This window comes from Falco punctatus (genome assembly GCF_963210335.1).
Source record: "Falco punctatus genome assembly, chromosome: 12".
Lineage (NCBI taxonomy): Eukaryota > Metazoa > Chordata > Aves > Falconiformes > Falconidae > Falco > Falco punctatus.
This window is the reverse complement of record NC_137592.1, coordinates 13,318,455-13,340,333: the sequence shown is the minus strand read 5'-3', so window position 1 is coordinate 13,340,333 and position 21,879 is coordinate 13,318,455. Positions and strand designations below refer to the sequence as shown.

The window sequence follows — 21,879 nt, the reverse complement described above, 5'->3', positions numbered from 1 at the left end:
GACACCTCATCAGCCACTGCCATGAGGCTCTGCCAGTGTTGTGCTATGGTACACAAATCCATGCAGTGAAGAAGCCAAACCTGGACTGCAGGGCAGGCAGAACTTCTCTGTCTCCTCTCTAGACCTCTCTGCACACGTAGGTGGCATTTCACATTGATACTATAAATTCAGCACTCCCTTCCACTCCATGTTCTAGGCACCAGCTCAGTGTTTGCACAGGGCAGGATGCCTCCACTACCCTCTCCACCAGAAAAATAATTCTCCAGAATCAGAGCATATGGTGATGTGTTCCACTGGCTGCCTCCAACCACTGTCATGCCTGATCAAGGGTCCCAACACCTGCTTCCTTGGAAAGGCATGAGAAGGTGAAGTATCCTGTCCTGAAATCAGTATTGCTCTAGAGCACCCCCACAAATATGTCACAGGCTGGCAAAGAAGAAAGATCCTCCTTGGGGCCATATGTATTTTGAAAGTGGATGGGAGAGAACAGCTTGGATTTCTTGGGACTTTCTTGAAGGAATGACTTCTCTTTTGTAAAGAATTTCTTACTTCGTGGTATCCCTATCTTCCTGCCCACACAACAGTGGTGTGCTTTACTCACTAGTCATCTCCTGACTGTCACGTAGACTGTGAGCTGATCTCCGTGACCAAGGGTCTGTGTTCCTGGCTCGTACTGTCCTCACCCTGATCTTTCATTAGAGAGTCAGAATATGAATACTTCCAATTCACAACCCAGTATCTCACAGGTAGGAAAAATGTGAGAGGAAGAGCAGGCACATTTTCCTTGCCTCATTTCCACCAGTTACTGGTAGTTTATCTCCCTTTATTATGCTAAATAATTTCTCTTCACTCTTCAAATATTTGGAGACCAGGATCCTGCTCCTAATCAGTCATCCCTTAGGCAAACTAGATTTTGCTTTTGTAATGTTTTTTCTGCATAGTAGCTCCAGCCTCCTAATCATCTTTGTTGCTGTTCTTTGAGCTGTTTCCCATTCGTCACAATTTTTCTGGTAATGCGGTTACTCAAAGTTAGCGCAATATTCCAGGCACAGGAACCCCGTGTGTCCCGTTGCGTGTGTGATGTTGCCCTCAGGTGGTTACTCCAGAGAGAAGATGCAGCTTTAAAAAAAACCTCCAGTGTCTTCAGGACAGAGATTTGTAACTGCATGAGAGCTGTGGAATGGATAACTGCACTCTTTTAAGTGATGCCTTTGTGACAGAAACCAGGATTACACTGGCTTTTTCTGGCTCTCCATCCTGAGCTCTAACTCTCTGTGTTTAAAGTGTATTTCACCATGTGGATGCTGCTGTGCTTAAAGAGCAGCAGGAATAACCTCAGCTTCAGTGAGCCACACAAAGCTGAATGGAAATCCTAAAACAAGAAGCACAAGAACTGACAGATTTTCACCATCACCAACTTTATTAACAATAATTTTATGATTACAGCTACTTGCCTTGGTGACATTTTTCAGCAATTCTTTTTATCTTAGAATTCTATGCATCATAAAATTACATTTCCTTTCTTTATTACATCAGGTGTTGTGTAACTCCCAGATTATAATCCATGTAAAGTCATGAAGGGTGTTCAGCAGGTGACAAGAGACTTTATTAAAGGTCAAATTAGATATTCATTATGATAGTCTCTCCCCTGACTCAACTCTTCATAAAGCTAAACTGTCCTGCTCACTCATTCCTTTCTCCCATTACAGCCTCCACTGTCCCAGTGATTATGGTGCCAGTTTTTTTCTGCCTTTTCTATTCCTCTCTGCCCCTTTGTTATGGAAGTGACCATACTTAACACTGATTTCAAAGTGGGGATGCATAGCTGATTTATTTTGGAATAGTTATGGTGATATATACATTCCTGACCTATTTAATACACGACATCTTATTTTGGCTTTGCTTTGCTCTGCACTGAGTTTTCTCTCTCAGCACTGTGCTGTCCACAGAGGTGCCTGGAGTTTTTCCCTGAAATCAGCTCTAACTCAGAACATTTCATTTAAATATTAGGTCAGTGAAATATTTTTTCCAGCTTCCCTTAACTTATATTGGCATACAGAGAGCTCCATCTGCAATCACTTTGTGCCACTTACCCAACTTTTGGTTCATTCCTGCTCCCACTGAATGTAAATGCCAAAACATGAATTAGATTTCAAAGCAGCAGCCTTTACTAGGGCCTTTTGAAGTTTTTCCCGGTCGTTCTCTATCTTACATAGATTTGGCTGCCTCACTAAACACTTCATCCTCTAGATGTGGTGCAAAAGCAAGCGGTGGTCTTGTCAATGGCACTGAAGATTTCACCATTAAAACCAAACGAGCTGGACTGGATCATTCTTGGCTACCGTATGTCTCAGCACTGATCATGGGGCATGTTCCTTCTGTGAGCCTTGCAACTCCTCTCAGTGCAACACTGCTAAAAAATAGGTGCTTTCTCCTATGTTTTCTTTCACAACTTCATTTTTGTTCCTTGCTTCCTGCAGAACCAGTGCTGGTGCAATCACTGGGTATGTCTATAGATGTGTCCTCTCAGTAACTTTTTGATCTGTTTGCTGATTTCACCAACTTTGGCAAGCAGACATTTCAAAATTAGTTCTGAAAGGTGTTTCTACACATTTCATGAAAACTGATTTCTTTGGAAGTGCAGGGGGGATTTTATAAACATACCTAAAGGAAACAAAATCTTAGAACAATTCAGTTGTTAGAAAGTTTTTGTGTTTGTACTTGCAAAATACAAATTCTTTGTATTTGCAAATAGTAGCTGTATTTTGCAAATACGTGTAGGAAACAAGGCTTCATTAGTTAACACTGCTTGTGGAACTGCTTATTAATCTTTGGCAAGGATTAATCCTGCAGCTGTTGTTGCCCAGTTTTCTTAATAGCCACTTGCAAAGGGCTTTACCCTTGTACCTTTGGGAAGGGCCAGTCAGTTACGTATGCTGGGATTTTGCTTAGAGAAGTCTTTCCAAGAATGCTGAAAAGCTGGAGGAGAAAAAAAATTTACACTTACAGATTTGTTGATAGAATCTTGTTTACCATATTCAGACCAATATCTTAAAATACAATACCTAATTATTTTCCCAATTGTATTTGTGGGTCCTGATATAATGCTTAAGGTCCATAGTGCTGCTTTCTTTAGGTGAGATATCTGCAGTGCTGTTATTACATTATACTCAAACATCACTCGTTTTCCAGACTAGATGTTTTTAATGAAAAATGAAAATCATATCCTTATGTTAGAAGTTCAGCTGATTCAGTCTTTATTCTCTTAATGCCTCTGGACCTGATGAGTCTCCTCATATTACTGTTGTTGTTGTTGTTATACAATGTAGGCGTAACAACTAATAATGGACAGTAGGAAAAACCATAAAGAAATAAATAATTTGGAAAGGAGGCCACAAATATTTCCAAACAGCTAACACAGTTCCCCAAAAGGGAGGTAATAACGCACAGGATTAGAGCAGAAAACTCTCCAAAATTTCCAGTGAACTGAATACAACCTCTCACAAACCAGATCTCTTCTTGCATGTTTCTTCAGGCCTGCAAAGGGGAGCTCACACACTTCAGCAGCCCTTCAGCTGCCTGCCATACCGACTGTGGGAGCTCCGTGAGCGCCTAATGCTCAGCTGATGGCACTGCAAAACCCATGCTTAGATTTGGGCTTCTCCTTTTCCCTCCGAAGCCCTTCGTTGTAAGAGCTAGTTTCAGGAAGGTGGCTGTGCAGAGCTACAGTAGAGCGGTGGGACAGAGACAACCTGCCCCACTCTGCAACACAGCTACCCCTCGCAGCCACTGAGCACTCATGCCCACCGAAAGCAAGAACAGGAGTTTCCCAGGATAAGGATGGAGAAAAGCAACTTGGGATCTGGCCTGTTGTAATAGCTGCTGTTACAGGATCCTCAGCAGCGATCATTGTTATTGAGAAGGATGGAGATCGTTCTTTACCATTTCTTTCTGCCTCAGCCAAATACTTGCTGTTAACTGCTTTTTTAGAGATTTTTTTGTTAAACTAAATAAATCATTGAGTATAGACCCTCTACACATACTAATTTATATGCAACCCTTTGTTGAAGATAAGGCCTTTGTTTCTACCACCAGTGTTTCTTCACTACATTAATGACAAATCAGCCAGCATATTCTTTTCCATAAGACATTTATATCTATATTATCCTACAAATCTTAAGACTAGTCCCTCTCTCAAGTGCCTTTGGTCAGCTGCATCCTTTTTTAAAAAAAAATGATTCTTGCTTTCTTTGCAAGATGGTAATTTTACATGGCTTGGAGCAATGGTTGCAGGAGATATGCAATGCAATCCTAAGATTGTAAAACAACAAAAATGGGATAACTGAGCAGAGTTTAAAGTTATATCTGTACTGATTGTATGAAGTTCCCTTCTGTATAAGAAATTCCTCACGTCTGCTGGGCACCTGGGTTAGCTAAGCCAAGTCTGCAAGCCTCCACCACACTCACCTACCAAAACTCCACAATGTGTCCAAGCCCAAAAGGGCTATCCTTCACTTTACGTTCCAGGATTAACACTCCTAGCATGCAGCACAGCAGTACCCATATCCTAGAGCACAGAAAGGTCTTGTACGCCCGACTTTCAGTCCATGGCCTGGCACACATGCAGGCACTATCACATTTTGTGCATCCAGGCTCTGAGCACAAGCTTCCAGTGCCTGCTGCCTGCCTCCCATCACCAATATCCCCAAGATTATCCCTGGGGTATCAGTGACCTAAATACACTGGTTTGGATTTGAAAGTTGCTTTTGTTTTTAATGTTGCTGAGTCTCTAAAACCAGCACACGTAACAAACTGCCTATTTCCAAGCAGCTGTTGTGTAATTTTGCTCCCCACCCCCAGAGATGTTGCCTGCCATTCATTTAATGGGCTCAGTTTCACTGGGAAGTGCCTGGAGGAACCTCTTAGCTCCCTAATTAGCAACAGAAGGGGCCAGTCCTTGCTGGAGGTAGTAGTGAAACGTTTGTGAGGTCTCCCGACAATAAGGGAGACAGAGAAGGGGCCATTTCCAGCTGGGAAAACAGTAACTTTTCTTCAGCATACAGTGCAGAGCAGAGGACTAAAGAGATGTTAGGGGGAAGGTATATGCAGAAATGAGGATGGGCTTTCTGTGCAAGAAAGGAGCATTTGTGGAGGGGGAGGCAGAGGTTGGAGATATTGTCCTGGGCTCTCCCAAGCTGTTCATTGCTCCTGCAATCCAACTTTTATGTAATATACCATGGAGCAGCACAGAGGCCTCATGGACTGGCTACTGGTGAGGGCAGGAGCAAGGTGTTGCTGCCGTCTGCTCTCAGATGTTTGAGCTGGCTCTTGTAAGTAAGATTCAGGAATTAACAGCTTGGAGGTGCTTAGGAGCTCAGTGTTTCCTCCAGGGACGTGATCATTGAGGCTGAGCACAGAGCCTGCCATTCAGTGCTAGAGTAGACTTTGGTACCAAACAAATCTCCCACCAACCAGCTGAATGTCCTGAGACCTCACTGGAAAGGTGAAAACTTTGTTTGTCCATTGAAAGTAGGGTGATGTGCTGGGGGCTTTTCCTTAACCCCAAGGACACAGCCACACGTGGTAAGATCTCCAATTTTTCCCATCTAATCCCATCTCTGGGCATGGCTTTTTTCATACAATACCAGTTGGAAAGAGTTGCATGTACATGGACAGTCCCAGCTTGGACCTGTTGGACCATGGGGACCATTTTCCTTTAGAAGTCATGCAGGGAAATACAGCATTCAGTGTCTTTGGCCTGTAGGAGCAAAGATCCAGCATAACAAATGAAATCCTTGTTAGCCTTAAGGACCTTCCTTAAAAGCAAAGGAAGAACATAATGTTCAAAGACAGAGTGATACCATGGGGCAAGCAGGGTTTCGGGAACCTGGAAGAGCACAGGAGAGATCTGAAGCTTCCAGTTGCCCTGCCCTGCAACATCACTGGCCAGCAGCTTACTGGTAGTGGCCACCAACCAGAAAAAAAGAAGAGAGCTGGTCCCTGGTATAAGTCAGGAGACCATATTCACAAAGATCCCCTGTTACTGAGCACCATTTGCTTTCTAGTAATGCTTAAGACAGTGAACCTGATTTTGTGCATGCAAAAGGAAAATTATGCAGCAATGCCTTCATGCTGTAAGATGATGACTTGATGATCTTAAAAGGTCTTTTCCAACCTCAACAATTCTATGAATCTATGATTCTGTGAATGGCAGTGCATTACAGTTGGGGCCATAAATCCCAGCAAGGGCCTTGCAACGGCTCTAAAGGTCAGAATAATCATTTCCAAGTTGCGACAGCATCTCAAGCTATAAAAGAGCTACGTTCAAAGGTTTTGTGCTCCATTCTTACCCCTGTTCAATAGCCCATTTCATAATGAGAAGCCACCAGCTTTCCTCCGTGTGTTTCAGGTTTCAGTATTAATGGCATTGATGAGGCTTGAATTATGATTATGTGAAACTGGCAATGAGAAACACATAAAGTCCAAAATAGAAAAAAAGCCCAAATAGAAAAAAAAGTGGTATTACGGGTGCTTTGAGCTCCTCTTCCCCACAAGAGGGCACCCAGTATTTGCAGAACTACTGCTTGGCCTTTGGGTGCTTTCTCCAGCAGCAGGTCACACTGTACCAGCCGTAGTGAACGGGTCTGGGAGAGCTGGCAGGTTGTGTTGTGTTTCGCTCCTCCTGCTTGTATCCAGCTGTTAAACCAACTGAAAAAATACATTACGGTAACATTTCCATGTCTGTATTTTCTATCATTGCTGCAGGGGTGATCCTGCAGATCAGTGACAAGAGCAAGAGAAAAGCGTAGGAAACAAGCTTTCTGATAGTATGAGATTTGTGCAATGGGAACATATGAAATCCCTTTATAAAATGATGCCTGTCACACAGGGACTGCGGGATGGCAGCATTTGGAAGTTTAGACAGAGATGCAATACTGAGATACAGTGTATCAAATTTTATTCTCTCTCCTTTTGTTTTTTTTTTTTTTTTCCCATGCCAGAGTAGCAGCTGAACCAGCAAAATCACAGCACTGGGACAGAGGCAGAAATTTTTCTAATAGTGCTCCGAAGGGGCTTTTTAAAAATGGGTTTGCTAAGACGTCTGTCATTAAGAATAAGGGATCCTGCCCCAATGCAGGGAGATGCTCTGAGACATTTTTGCAGGTCCTTTCCTGTGGGATTCCCCTTTCCATTTATGAGACATGCATCAAAATCTCGTGGGAGGCAGCCTTGCTGTCTCCAGCAAGCAGTTTCTGCCTGAATTTGTGCATTTTGGCCTCTAGAGGTTGTAAGAGAGGAGGGGAAAACCCCCTTGCTTTCCACTGCTGCTGCATCCCAGGATGGAATTTCCTCCGGGAACCCTTTGATCTCTGCTCACCAGCACTCACACAAAACTCCTGCACATACCCTGCATTTCAGTAGACGGGATCCTGGCATCCCAGCTGTTTCAGATTTATCTGGGGTGAAGGTGGTGGTGTGGTGTTGCCTTTTAGCCCCAGGGTATTAGTGGCCTTGGTGTGTCACCTTGTACCTTAAGTAAAAGCCATTCTGACTTTCCCAAGCCTTTTACACAGAGAGCAGCAACTTCTGTCTTTTCTTTGTAGCTTTAACTAGCTCTGCTGGCTCTTCTCCCACATTCCTGGTATAGATAAATTCACTCACAGCTGTTTAAGCCAGTCCCTCCTCCACCAGCCTTTATGCTTTTTCCCAGTGCTAAGTAAGAAACAGAATTTCCTCGAGGTCTCTTTTGTCTGCTGAAGACATCACAGCCTGCAGTACCTCAACCTGGCTCCTTACAGGGCCCTCAGCTACCTTCCACATGGGTTGTAGTTCTTTCCCCTTGTTGTTAATAATTCTCTTGTCTTCTGACTATAGTCCCTCTGCAATCAGGGATATCATCTTCCAAGAGGCCTCAAAAGAGGTTCGTTTTGTTTGGGAAATAGAACCTTAAAGCTAAGTAGTCCCAGACGGACGTAACCAGAAATAGCTGTGGTGTAGCAATAAACTGAACTTTGACCAAACGAAGGATTTACAACCTTTTCTTCCTGATGACTCTTTTTTGATGGCATAGTGGCTGCATATGAAGTCACATTAGTAGTATGATACCTAACCATCACAGAGCTCACTGGTGATGGTACTTTGCTTAGAGCATTGCATGGAGATAGGAATCATTTTCTCTGACAGTAAGATGTAGTTATTCCTGGACTGAAGCACAGCAAGGACACAATTTAGGAAAGAGGAGCCTTTACCTAGTAAGATTTTACTAACCATGAAGGAAATGAAGTCTAAAAATGAGCTAAAACAAAGCATTGATTTCTGTGGAAAATGAAAAGCAACTTTTCCTTTTTGTTTGGGCTACTGCAGATCACAGGTGCACATGGAATAGAGCCACACAATGCACAGGTCGGGAGGGGCACATGGAGGTCAGCTCATCACAGCTTCTGCTCAGAGCAGGTTCAGGTAGATCAGGTTGCTCAGTGCCTTGTTCCTGTCAAATTTTGATTGCCTCTAAGGATGGAGATCCCACATCCTCTCTGGGCCCCTGTCCCAGTGTCTGGATACCTCCATGGTAAACTAATTTTTCCTCACATCTAACCAGAATTTCCCTTCTTGCAATTTGCATCCATTGCCTTTTGTTCTTGGTCCATTTTTCCTACACTTTCCACTAGGTAGATGTAGACAGCAATAAGACCCCACCCTTTGCCTTCTCTTCTCCAGGCTGAACAAGCCCAGGTCTCTCTGTCTCTCCTTGTACACCACATGGCTCCAGCCCCCCAGCAGCCTGGTGGCCCTGACCACCGAGGGTGGGCAGCCTCACTCCAGCCTTTCCTCTGCCAGCAAGGCCAGAACTGGACATGGCACTCCAGATGTGGCCCCACAAGTGCAGAAGAGAGCGAAGGATCACCTCGCTCAGCCTGCTGGCTAACACGCTTGCTATCTAGCCCTGTACGCACTGGCCTTTGCTGCACCTTGTGGACTCGGGCTCAGCTGAGGACCTCAGGCCAGGCTCTGCAGAGCTGCTTTCTATGCATCTGGCGTCCAGCCTGTGCTGATGCACGGAGCTATTCCCTCCCCGTGCAGGACTTGGCATTTGTCTCTTGTTGAGCTTAATTTGCAAGTGCACATTTAGGCAATAGGTGGCACTAATGGTTGATGTAGCTTGCATTGTCACCAAGAGCGTCACTGCGGAAGAGAAAGCCAGCAGAGGAGACACCTGGGTTGTTTCGCTGGGAGCTGTGATAGGCAAGGAGGAGCAGATATGTGGCAGGAGATGCTTCCAAACACCTGGTGAGATCTCTTTGGCACAGGGAGGAGGGACTCTAAACAGGGGTCCCCAGGGTTGGGGCAGGAGAAAGCCCCTGTGGGGTCCACCAGGCCATCGGTGGGTGGGAGCATGCAGCTGAGCTTTCCTGAGCATGGGTAGGGAGGAGGTTTTATAAGACTGAGCCTTGTTCTGTGCCACTCAGAGAGCTGTTTCTGGGACATGCTTGCTTTGTTAGCAGTGCCGAGTTTGTGCTGTTGCCGTGATAACTGGTTTCATGCCTCTGACTCACTAAACTCCAGGATGTAAGTGCAGGAGGTTGTTATTACTTGTTGCATAAGCTACTCAGCCTCCAGGGAGGTGGAGGCTGACACTGTTTACTCTTAGGAGCTCTTGTTCTTCTTTGTCTGGGAGTGGTTTCAGGAGATACTTCCTTAAAAATCACATAGACTGTCTCAGAGATCATTACCCAATTGCCTTCACCACTGCAGGGGTGTCCAGTACAGGCACTGTGTTCTGCATCACGGGTAGCAGTGGGAAAGGGTACTAGGCAAAAAGAAACACCCAGCGGACTTGGTTTTTCATGGAGTTTCCTGTCCTTTTCATTTTTTTTTGTCTCAAGGCATTGTAATTATGACACCAAACAGCTCCCTCATCTAGCTGCCTTCCACAAGGCAGAGTAACAAGACTTTCTCTGTTGCTTCTAAGTTTTTGGTAGATTTTAGATTCTGCTTTTCTTGCAAGAGAATTTACCAGGCTAAAAGAGAACCAAGGAGGATGTTTTCTTTTTCTTGTGGGCAGATGAGACCTAAAAGCTTGGTATCCAGTCGGGAGTAGTTGGAAGTAGCAAAGGTACAGCAGCTCACTGAACCTGAACAGGGAAAGGTCCCACAAGCCGCTCCTCATGCCAGCCCTGGGCAGGATGAGTACCACGTGGCTGGCAGCAGAGTAACCCTTGAGCTTGGAAGTCCCCTGCCAAGGCTGTGCACCTATCGCTACACAGCTGCCTAAATAAACTATTTACTTGGCTGAAGTAACACAGCCCTCTGTAGGATGAAACACCGCAAGGACACCTACCCAGTTGTTCAGTGCCTTTTATCTAAATTGTGCTGAAGGAGGGAATATTATGGTGACAAACTATCTAGCTAAAACACAGCCCAGAAACACTGTCTGTGTTGCCAGATAGCTGAACAGCTTGTGATCCCATGGCTGCACGGTAAATGGTGCTGGCAGGGGATGTTCTTTGCACCATCCCCAAGGGATGGTACCATTCAGACACTATCAGACTGTAAGAATCTTTTTTTCCCCCCCCATTTTCTAGGGATGGCATCTTGTCCCGGATCAGGTAAGTGAAATAGCTGCTCTGTGCTGAGGAGTTCATTTTTTATTAGCACCCTGGTTGGGGCACAGCATAGTCCCTTCCATACCCTGTATGACAAAAAATCTTCATTCACAGTCTTCTTTGAGCCCCCTGCAATAGCCCCAGACAGCTCTGCTAATCCCCAAGGGAAGCTGGAGAGCTTGAGGCACAGGTCAGAGGGATGGGAAGGGACACTACATTTAGGACTGATTGCTGAAGGGTTTGAAGAGTTTTAAAACATTGCTGTCTGTCTGTTAAGTCCAGCTCTGGTGCCTTAGCTCCCACACCTCAAGAAAGTCTGAAACTTTGCTGTCTAGGTAAGAAAAAGAGGCACCAGACAGACAAGTTGAGACCTTTACTTATGGAAAGCTATGGTGGAGGGCTAGTGTTGCCCTAAAAGATGACTGAATCTGTAGGGGAGCTATGTATATAGCACAGTCAAGGGGCATGTCTAGCACATCCAGCTGTCTCCAGCAGCTGAAAACTCTTGTCTCTGCTCCTCAGCCCACTCTGTGCAGTTTTTATTCCTGAATCTGTCCAGGTGCTACTATCCCATTCACTTCAGTACCTGCCTTAAAACAGATAGATCCATATCCTACTGATCCTTGTCTCCCAGGGCACACCTGGTTCTTAAGGAGAGGGACAGAGAAGCCTTGTGATTAACAAGTCCTGATCAGCAAAGGCTTAAGGTCCCTAAGAAACACTGGTAGATGTAACCCTGCCACAAATCCTGCCTGCAATCTTCAAAAATAACAGAAACACCCAGCCCCTGCTGACTACATGGGGTTTGTTACTCACATCCAACCAATGTGACTACAAGCCTCAGCATAGTCCCTTTACCCTTGACACTTCTGTTGGGCGCAAACAATTTTATGCCTCCCCAGGTCATTTGAATGTTCTCAGAGGAATGCAGTCCTGGTCCCTGTGGCCGCTCTGGGCGTTGGAGGGATGCTGGTTTACTGGCTGAGGTCTAGACACAAGATCAAGACTATTGAAATGGGCAATGGATGGTGGGGCTCAGATGAAAGACCTCTAAAAGGGAAAGAAGATGAAAGTATCCGTCCCTTCAAGATTGAAACATCTGACAAAGAAATTGAGGTACCCGTGGCTGGGATGTAAGGAGGGGCAGAAAGCTGCAAGGCGGAGCCAGTTTATTACCTACCTTACTGCTTCGAGGTGATGTCTTGGGGGCAATAGCCAGTACAGGTCCATTAGATGATGCTCTGGCTCACTGCCCTTTATGAATGGGATTTGAGCTCAGATTCACTCCAATGTCTTTATGCTTTCTGAGACCACAGACTCTCCATGCGACCTGGGGCTGCTCCTGCAGAAAGGCCATGCTTTGAGCAGCAGAATTTGACAGCAGGTCTGCAGTGGTGGAATGGGGTGGGGGGGCACCGGGATAGCAATGGCACCAGTAGGGCAGGACTGAGGGGCTTCCACAGAGGACAGGGTTGGAAGGGTGAAGAAGGATGGGGTCCTTCTTCCTTCTGTCCCTACAAGCCTGTCACTAATTATCTGGCCAACTAGCAGTCGGTAGCACAGGCTGAGCTGCTTATTCTTCTCTCAGCTGGCAGTGCCGGCAAGTTCCTAGTGCCAAAACCCCTAAAGCGAGTTAGCAGTAAGGCGAGCGTAGAACCCGCTACTCCTGGGTGCCCTAGGGGAACTGCTAACCTGTAGAAAAATACATTCCCCGTATAAATGATTCAGGAAGTTATACAGAGTATGGCACTGCTTCAGGGGGGCTTGTGGTGTCCCAGAGAGAGACACAGAAGCCAGTGGAGCCAGGAGAGCCTGTTCATGCCTGCCTTAGCATAGGGCACATGCAGGCATCTGGCCAGCCTTGCAAGAGCTCCTGTCCGCAGGACCTGCATCGCCGCCTGGAGCAGGCACGCTACACACCGCAGCTGGAAGGGGCTGCCTTCCACTACGGCTTCAACTCCAGCTACCTGCAGAAGGTGGTGGCCTACTGGAGGAACCAGTTTGACTGGCACAAGCAAGTGGAAATCCTGAACAAATATCCCCATTTCCGAACCACCATTGAAGGTGAGGGGTTCTCTGTGGCTTGAGCAGGTCTCACTCTGAAATGCACAGAGAGAATGGGGGGATTTAAGAGGTTACTATATTTAAGACAACAGTATGCATAACAGCTTAATGAAGGATCAGTAGTGGAGGCTATGTTATTAATAACCCTCTATAGATTAAGATTACTGCACAGTGGTGATAAGATTAGATCTGCTTGAAGATGGGCTTCACCTGGCTCTGAACCTGCGCTAAATAACAATGAGGTCTTCTTCTGCTATTGCCTTGAAGCCACCTTTGAAAACTGTAAAATTTACCCAGCCCCTGAGGTTGGAATATCCACCACCACCACCACCACCCAGTTTAGCCGGGTGAGGTTAGCCAGACTTTAGATAAGTGATCTGCAGGTTAAACTTCTATCCTGCACTTACTTTTTTCATGTTTCTCTTTTTATCACCCACACATTTTGTAATTTAGTCATGTTTTTGCACGTGTCTTAGCTGCATTATGTTATTCACTGAAGTGCAGCTGTACTTATATACTGTAAGACCCAGTTTCTCAGGAGGTGGATGCTCAGTCTCCTGTGACCCCAGTAACTGGGACTGGGATCAATACCTCTGTCTGTAAGTAAAAGATGAGACACGGGTAAAATACCAGGCATGTCCTTTCAGCTAGGCATCTTCTTGCCATGGGTTGATTGTGTACCTTCTGCTGTGAATGCTAATCACAGTTTTGCCACCCTCCTTCTTCAGAGTTCAGAACAGAAACTGTGATGGAACTAAGGCTTTAATTTATCTGTCTTGGATGTGTGGCAGGGATTGATATCCATTTTATCCACGTGAAGCCCTCCTATGTCCCTCACGGTCGAGCTGTTCAACCTCTGCTGATGGTCCACGGCTGGCCTGGCTCCTTCTACGAGTTCTACAAGATTATCCCTCTGCTCACAGAGCCAGCTGAGCATGGCCTGAATGAGGGTGACATGGTATTTGAGGTCATCTGCCCGTCCATCCCAGGCTATGGCTTCTCGGAGGCACCACACCGGCAAGGTGAGCGATGAAAAGGCGCAGTTGGAATTGCTAGGTTCTTGGAGCCTCAGTCATCCCTGGCCTTCACCAGGGAATGCAGTTTGTGAATGCAGATGCTTGGCTCTGCACTAACACCCATGTGGCTGGGGCTCTGGGGCTGGCTGTGGAGATCTGGAAGGTAATGGTAGCTGGAAACCAGGTCTGCTTTCCACTTTATCCACTTTCCACTGAATTTCTATCTTGTGTTCACTGTATTGCCAAGGAGCAAGGCAGGGCAGAATAGCACACTGTGCCTTTACACAGCAGCATACTCATGTGCCTCTGCCAGACCATGATCTTTGGCCAGGGGATGATACACCAAGACAAACAGGTTTCCTCTGTTTCTCTTTACCTACAGGCTTTGACAGCAAAGCAACTGCTCGGATATTTCATAAGCTGATGAATAGATTGGGCTTCAAAGAATACTACCTACAGGGAGGAGACTGGGGATCTCGTATTACCACAAACATGGCCCAGATGCTGCCACAGTGAGTAGCAAAGGGAATCAGTGCAGAGAAGGTTTCTCCACTTCTTACCCTACCTTCTTGCTCCATGGTCCGGGTCCTGCCTTCTGTTTGCCCTGCCTCTCATCGCCTTCTGCTTTGTTTTCTCCAGGGGTATCCCCACCCCTGTGCATTCAGTCATATTCACGTGCTTTGCATTGACAGTGGTATTTGCATTCTCACGCTTTCTAAATTTCATAGAATCATAGAAGCATTTAGGTTGGAAAAGACCTTTAAGATCATTGAGTCCAACCATAAACCTAACACTGCCAAGTCCACCACTAAACCAGGTCCCTAAGTGCCACATCTACACATCTTTTAAATACCTCAACCACTTCCCTGGGCAGCCTGTTCCAATGCTTGACAACCCTTTTAGTGAAGAAATTTTTCCTAATATCCCATCTAAACCTCCCCTGGCACAACTTGAGGCCATTTCCTCTCATCCTATCACTTGTTACCTGGGAAAAAGTGACCGACACCCACCTTGTTACAACCTCCTTTCAGGTAGTTGTAGAGAGCAAGAAGGTCTCCCCCAAGCCCCCTTTCCTCCAGACTAAACAAGCCCAGTTGCCTCAGTTGCTTCTCACAGGACTTGTTCTCTAGACCCTTCACCAGCTCCGTTGCTCTTCTTTGGACACATCTTTCTTGTAGTGAGAGGCCCAAAACTGAACACAGTATTCGAGGTGCAGCCGCACCAGTGCTGGGTACAGCATCACTGCCCTTGTCCTGCTGGCCACACAATTTCTGACACAAGCCAGGATGCTGTTGGCCTCACTTATCTAGGGAAGAGTTGTACAGAGAAAAATGGAGTGCTGTTTGGCTTCTCTTTCACTAGGCATGGAAGTAAGCTCTGCTGCATTTTGATTTGAGACCTCAAGGATCATCATTCTAAATCAGGAAGGAGATAAATTTAAAATTGGCAGGGAGAAAAGGAAGGAGTTCAGCCTTTCAGCAACTGAGCAGTACCATGAAGTATAGGACTTTCCTGGATGGAGATGGCACCAGCTGTACCATTTTTAACTCTCCAAAATTTTTTTTGAAATCACGATAAATGTGAAGGTCTTATGTATTTGGCTCAGTGAAATGCTTCTATTACAGCTCCCGTCAGACTTATTTTCTAGAAAATTTGGAAACAGAAAATTGCTTGATTTAACCTTCTATTCATTAACTTGATTTCAGATCTGTGAAAGGGCTTCATCTGAATCTTATCTTCGCTGGCAGACAAGGTTTGAGAAGGATGATTTCTGTGATGCTTGGGGCTTATATACCATGGCTCGTAGGCTTTACTAGGGAAGATGTTCGACGTATGTACCCTTTCATCCAGAAGAATATACATGAACTATTGCGAGAGTCTGGATACTTACACATCCAAGCCACCAAACCAGACACTGCAGGTAATGAACCTTCTCTATATCACTATGAACTTTGTATACTGACTGCTTAAGGCGTATAAAAACATAGTTGAACAAAAGCCAACCATGTTTGAGAAGCAATGAATTCTGGTGACTGAATGCAAGACATGGGGACAAGAGCTGTGTAAAAGGAAGTGAAAAGGAACCGCTTAAAAAAAGATGGAGACTACAAATATCACTTTTCAAGGTCTTTTAAATGGCATACCACTTCTCTATGGCAAAGAACCCTTTTGCAAAAAGCCTCTTAAAGTAAAGCACAGGACCCTGAAATTGAAGCTTCTAGAAATAAATGTGGGTGAAAACAAGAATAATACCATAAGCAAGTGCAATGTGAAACTTGCAGAAAGGTAGACACAGCCATAATACCTGAAGCCAGAAGCATGATGTAGTGGGGCCAGTAGATAAGGAGTCTGAAGAAAGGTATGGCCATCTCAGAAAAGTTAAATGATTTATTTGTATAATATTATCAAAGATTATGGGGTATGCCTTTATTGAAATAAACCCTCATCAGGAAAGACAGCAGAGCTGTCTCAGACTGGCATCAGGTATGGAGACCATAGAATGAATAGCACCCCGTCCTGGCATTTAACTGGAAAAGAGGAAACTCAAAGTGAAACGTCATCCAATGCCTAGTCTGTTGCTTGAACTGATTGCAATATCAGAGAAATAAAAGGAGACAAACCAGATACCAGGTTGGGGTTTTTTGGGTTTTCTTTTCAAAAGCCAAACAGTGAAGACAGCCCACAGAAAACCAAAGACCAGTATGTCTAGTGTCTGATCAGAAAACTAGCAGAAATGTTTTTAAAAGGAGAATTGATTTACAGGTGATAATATCACAGGGAAATCATGCTTCAAATATCAGAGCTCTGGCAGAATCAAGAAGCTGTGGATCTAGTAATGGAACATATTTAATTTTAAAAAAAAGTTTTGTTGAGGTTCCTTCCCCCGGTGTTCTTAAAGACATTAAACTGCCTTAAGAAAAGGATTAAGTTCATAGATTAATAACTAGTTAACATGAGAATTCTTGAGTATAAATAAGTAAGCAAGTTCCAGGGGAGAGAGAGTATCACAAAAATCTGTGCTGGCACCTGTACCTTTCAGTATGATCCTAGTTTCTCTACAGATAAAAGTTAATGGTTAAGTGAAAATCTGACACCTATCCAGGGTTTGGTTTAATCTAAAGATAAATGTTTTTGTAACTCTCTGCAGTTAAGTGACTGGTTGATTAAACTGACCGATAAAAACTGATGTCAACAAAGTCCAAAGCAATTTAAGCAGAGGAAGAAAATCACAGTGGGGTCTAGTTTGGTTGCTGCTATGCGAGAGAATCCAAGAGTCAAGGACAGTGCTTTGAAACGTCAGCCAGCTCAGAGTTTAAGAGAATCTTACAAACTCTTAAAGAAAGCAAAAAGAGAGTAAGATAAAACACTAAATCCATGATATTTAGAATCTCTTCCACCCCTGTTTCATTAATATATTTTATAATCAAAAGAATACATGAAGGGGAGAAAAAGAGCCCTAAAGTGACCAAGCAACTTCCATACAAGCACTGTACATAGTCTAGGACTCTTTAACCTGGAAAAAAAAGAAGAGCAGGGATTTTGTAGCACACTAAAATTGTGAAAGGTAGAAAATAAATAGGCGGGAAAAACCACATATTTCCTGCTTAGTCTCAAAAAATATCTATATTATCAGTTTAGTTCTCATTAGGCAGGTTTAAAGCAAAGCTACAGTATTTTCACTCACCAGATGCTGTGGTACCTAAGATGTGTACGGGTTGAATCATTAGTAAGCTGCAAACAAGACTGGTATTTCTGAGCATCCAATCCATGAAAGTTGAAGACAGTGATTCAGAGACAGCTTTCAGCTCAGAAAATGCTCACCTCCAGACAGGTCATATGCTAGCTGGCACATTTTAGCCTGCCCTACCTTTGCTGGTCAAAGCATTTACATGACTTTGATTTGTAGCAAATCACTTTAGGCCTGACAGCGCAGGGAAACTTGTGCCAATGCACAAACTTACTTTGCATTAACTATGTCCACTATTAAATTGAAATCACATTGTGCATCATCTTCTACGAAGTCATTCAGTGCTAAAGTCACACTAAAATACACTTGAGAGTAGGCAATTCTAAGGATACTGTAAAACTACAGCCTAGAGTGTGGTACAAGAATTTTCCCAAGGCAAGCTCTACCACTGCTGAAGTAATCCCTACCCGTTTTACAGGTTAAAACACAGATATAATATGCTGTGTTTATAATGTTTGTTAGCATTCCCCAAAGGGAGGAACAGATAGCAGATACACAACACTCCACTGTTTAAATTAGATAGAAAGTGAACAGCACTCCAGGTCCCAGTTAGCCCTCCTAAGCAGGACAGTGCTCCCAAACAGTTTATCTGAAATTTCTTTTCAGAGTGTAATCCCTTTACATCTGAATTTGCTCTTTCTGCCACACATTACCAAGAAGCCCAGAGGATTTTCTTAACTCCTGGTTTCTTTTGTATAGGAATTACTCAACTTTATAGTGCTGTCAGTTATAGCCAAAATTCCATTGGGGTGAACTTTTCAAGAATAAAGTACTACCAGGGCTAGTAAAATGCACTCTTTACTGAATTCTCATAGAAAACTCTGAAGAACTGATGCAAGTCCAGTTTAACTCCCACTGAAGTATTTGCAATGCCAGGCAACTGCAATGGTTCTCTTGTTCTCCCGAATTAGGTTGTGGACTGAATGACTCCCCTGTGGGGCTTGCTGCATATATTTTGGAAAAATTCTCTACCTGGACAGATAAATCATTTCTGCATAAAGATGATGGAGGCTTGGAAAGGTAAGAAAACAGGTGCTCTTCCATGAGAGGACTCATTAAAAAAATGAGCAATGGTAACTAATGAGGAGATAGGTAAAAGACTGGCCAAAGCTGAATTTTGAGCATGAAAGATTACACATTAGTGTAAACTTACAGCAGACTGCCTGCACACTACTGCTTCAGCACCAGGCAGTTTTGCTCTGGGCACATGGGTGCCAATTAATTTGCTGCTTGAAAACAAGTGGAGGACAAGAACAACTGTTCTTCAGGGCATGAGCCCAATACAGCGTATTGAGAAACAGCTTCCAATGAAACGTCTTCATCTTTTTCTATCAATAGCAAATACACTCTTGATGAGCTTTTGACCAATGTGATGATTTATTGGGTGACATCCTCCATTGTGTCCTCAATGCGATTCTACAAGGAGAACATCTCCAAGGACCCTGGTCTAACAGGTGATGCCAGGTAATGAAGTGGTAGGCGTAAGAAAGATTTGCAAATGAGATTGAACCACATTTGCCTGTATAAACACTTAGATCACTTACAACAGCAAACTTAACTTGTTAAAAAAAATAATCCAAGTTCTTATTTTCTTTTGATAAAAATAGTTGAGTCAATTTTTCTTTTGAATCTGTAATTCACACAAAGTAGCTTGTAGCCAAGACAATGCAGCAGACTTATCAAAGTATATTCAGTCTTGTGTTCAAAATACAGGTCTATATACTTATTCATCAAACAACTGTGATCTGTGGCTCAGTTCAGTTCAAACAAAACAGAAAATCAGGAGCATTTCAGAGAAGTTTAAACTGAATTAGGAAGGATATGGCTTAGTGGTGGATAAAACTAACGACTACAAGTGTTAAGCACAAACTTGGGGAAGCAATTTGGAGAGCAGTACCTTCTAACAAACCAAGCACCTTCTAACAGCCACTGACTTTAAGATGACTGTAAGAGAGGCTGACCAGAAAATGCTGCAGAACAGAATTCCATGTGATTGGTCATACAAACAAATAGAAGAGTCTTTTTCTTTGTACTTTCCTCAACCCATTTGTTACACTGGTACTATAAATTCTAAAGTAAACTTGAGCATGCTCATTTCTGACTTTCACAAAGAGGTGATGAGTCTTGCCATTTATTGCAAAACTATAAAACAAGGTAAGTTTAAAAATATGAAACATTTCAAGATTGAACTGTGTGCGAAGTTGGCTCTACTTTACATTTTTGGGTATCATATTCTCATACTCGAGGAGATCCAAATACAAGCGAAGCTTTTCAGCAGAGTACAAACCACAAAATGTGTTGCTGTGGTGAAACTCTGCCAGCTGACTGTGGCAATTACTAGTCAGGAGGTTTTTATAGAGTTTCCCCAGGACTTTTTTTCAAAAATGCACTTAATTAATGTCTTCTAGGTTTGCAGTATATGTTCCCACGGGGATTGCAGCTTTTCCTCAGGAGCTAGTACATACACCACGGGTCTGGGCAAAGGAGGTCTTCAAGAACATCATCACTTACTCTTACATGCCACGTGGAGGGCATTTTGCAGCCTTTGAGGAACCAAAGCTTCTGGCACAAGACATCATGCACTTTGTCAGAAAGGTGGAACAGCTGTGAACATGCACTTTAGATACATATATAGAACAGAAGCAAGTTGTTCTGCCACCAGCAGAACCTTTACTTTGAGGGATTAAATAAATCCAGTGTTGTCACATAGAGAAGACAACACTATTTTGATGATCATTACAGTACTAAAATTGTTAATGAAGCTCTAAAGCTTTTCTAAAGAATAAAAGAAAAAACCAAAAAATAAGCATCTAGTCTTCTTTCACTCCCGGCACCATATCATTGCTGCACTCATAGTTCAAATATAACAGAATACATAAACAGTTTAATGCAATAACATTGCACTCATCTGGGGAAGTAGAAAGAAACCAACCCCTTGATCCTTAGAACTAAGGCTTCTATTTAAAAACTTCTTTAAACACTTGAGTGCTAGCATCTTAAATATGCATTACAAGCAGCTTTGGTGGAAGTGTAAAGGGTTTTGATCTCCTGAGCACAAACAGTCCTATGTTCAAGTTATATTTCATTCAAGAGACCAGGAATTACATATTCAAGTGGGCAGCTGCACATAAGACAGCTTTCTTCATTCTAACAGTTTTTCCCCTATAGGTAGCTTTAGCAATTACCACGCTATGTAAACAGATGTTTAATGGATAATAAGGCAAAGACAGCATTCCTAGTGTGCTCCAAGCTCAAAAATATCAACTTAATTTCCTCTTAGTTCTTTATCATTCCATTCCAAATGGTAAAGTTAAAATATGCACCAAGCGTAGCAGGTTACTTCAACCTTTACTCTCATTTCAAACTATTCTTATCACACCATCATGCAATTTTTGCTAGCAAGAACCTGCAAGCAACCTTGCTACCAGTAGGCTCGAGTTTCTCTTCAAACGGGATAGAGCTGTTTAGTTCATTACATTACAGATACTTGAGTAGCTGACTGAAGGTTAAGTCCAGCAGACACCTAGTTTTGACACACTGTTCAAAGCTCTTAAGTGTTGCTCACCCTCCCTCCTTCTCCCATTCTGCACTAGACACCAGGCCAGAAGAAAGGGCTCAAGTCCTGCTCCCAAGTAACACATTATGACTTTGAACAGGAATTTGACAAGTAAAGATAGTGCTGAACTTGATCACACTTGCCTCACCGCCTCTTCACATTTCATAAACATTTAAGAGTCTACGACTCTAAGACTTAGAAGTAAAAGCAAGCAAGAAACTAAGTTTTATTGTTGTTGTCTTAAGTGAGAACAAGCTAGCATGTTGGAACAGGAGTCCTAACTTCCTCTGAAGAGGGTTAGAGTAGAAACTGCTTGCTTTTAGTTTTAATTGTATATCTGATTGTCAAGGCTGTTGGACTAAAGGTTAGTAAAAAATAGGAAGACTTGCTTCCCCACTTCCACAGGACCAATCAACCTCTTTTTGTCACCAGTACAAGACCTCCCAATTACTCAGAAGTCCCACTCTTCAGATTAAGTAACTGAAATTGAGTTACGGAGAAGTCTAATTTTATCAAATAGATAGGCAAACACTTGAGTACTCACTCAAGCCTGATCAGACTACAAAGGTCTCCTTTTACAGGTAAGAATGGCTATAGCCTTTATAGTAAAGGCCAAGTGTATTAATAGTCATGTACATTACCTAGAGTCCCAAGCAACCAGCTAATTTAGTAACGGCCACATTAAAACTCAGGAGGGAAAAGATTTATCCAGTATTTGCCAGTTCAGCAAGTACACAGCAGGAAAGTTTTACTCCCAACACACCAGTTAGTCTCCTGTACCATAACTCAGGTCCCCAAAGAATCACTGTATCTTTGTGCAGCTGTGCCTTAAAGGGTATTTGCTTTCAACAACAATTCAGGAGATGAAAACAGATGGACATAGTTAAACTA

At 43.6% G+C, this 21,879-nt stretch overlaps 1 protein-coding gene across 2 annotated transcripts; it reads left to right on the top strand.

Annotated features, from left to right (window-relative positions):
- Positions 1–495: 495 nt before the first annotated feature.
- On the top strand, positions 496–21,780 carry LOC308071898 (epoxide hydrolase 1-like). 2 transcript variants are annotated; one of them, XM_080408003.1, is made up of 10 exons: positions 7,962–9,288; positions 10,584–10,607; positions 11,507–11,720; positions 12,488–12,668; positions 13,460–13,690; positions 14,067–14,196; positions 15,391–15,605; positions 18,344–18,452; positions 18,771–18,896; positions 19,841–21,780. In XM_080408003.1, exons 1-10 carry the CDS (start codon positions 9,260–9,262, stop codon positions 20,040–20,042), a joined length of 1,461 nt encoding a protein of 486 aa, XP_080264129.1. In that variant the 5' UTR covers positions 7,962–9,259; the 3' UTR covers positions 20,043–21,780. The 2 variants fall into 2 exon arrangements, with proteins under 2 accessions (XP_080264130.1, XP_080264129.1); XM_080408004.1 differs by lacking the exon at positions 10,584–10,607 and having other exon boundaries at positions 496–9,288.
- The last annotated feature ends 99 nt before the right edge of the window (positions 21,781–21,879 follow it).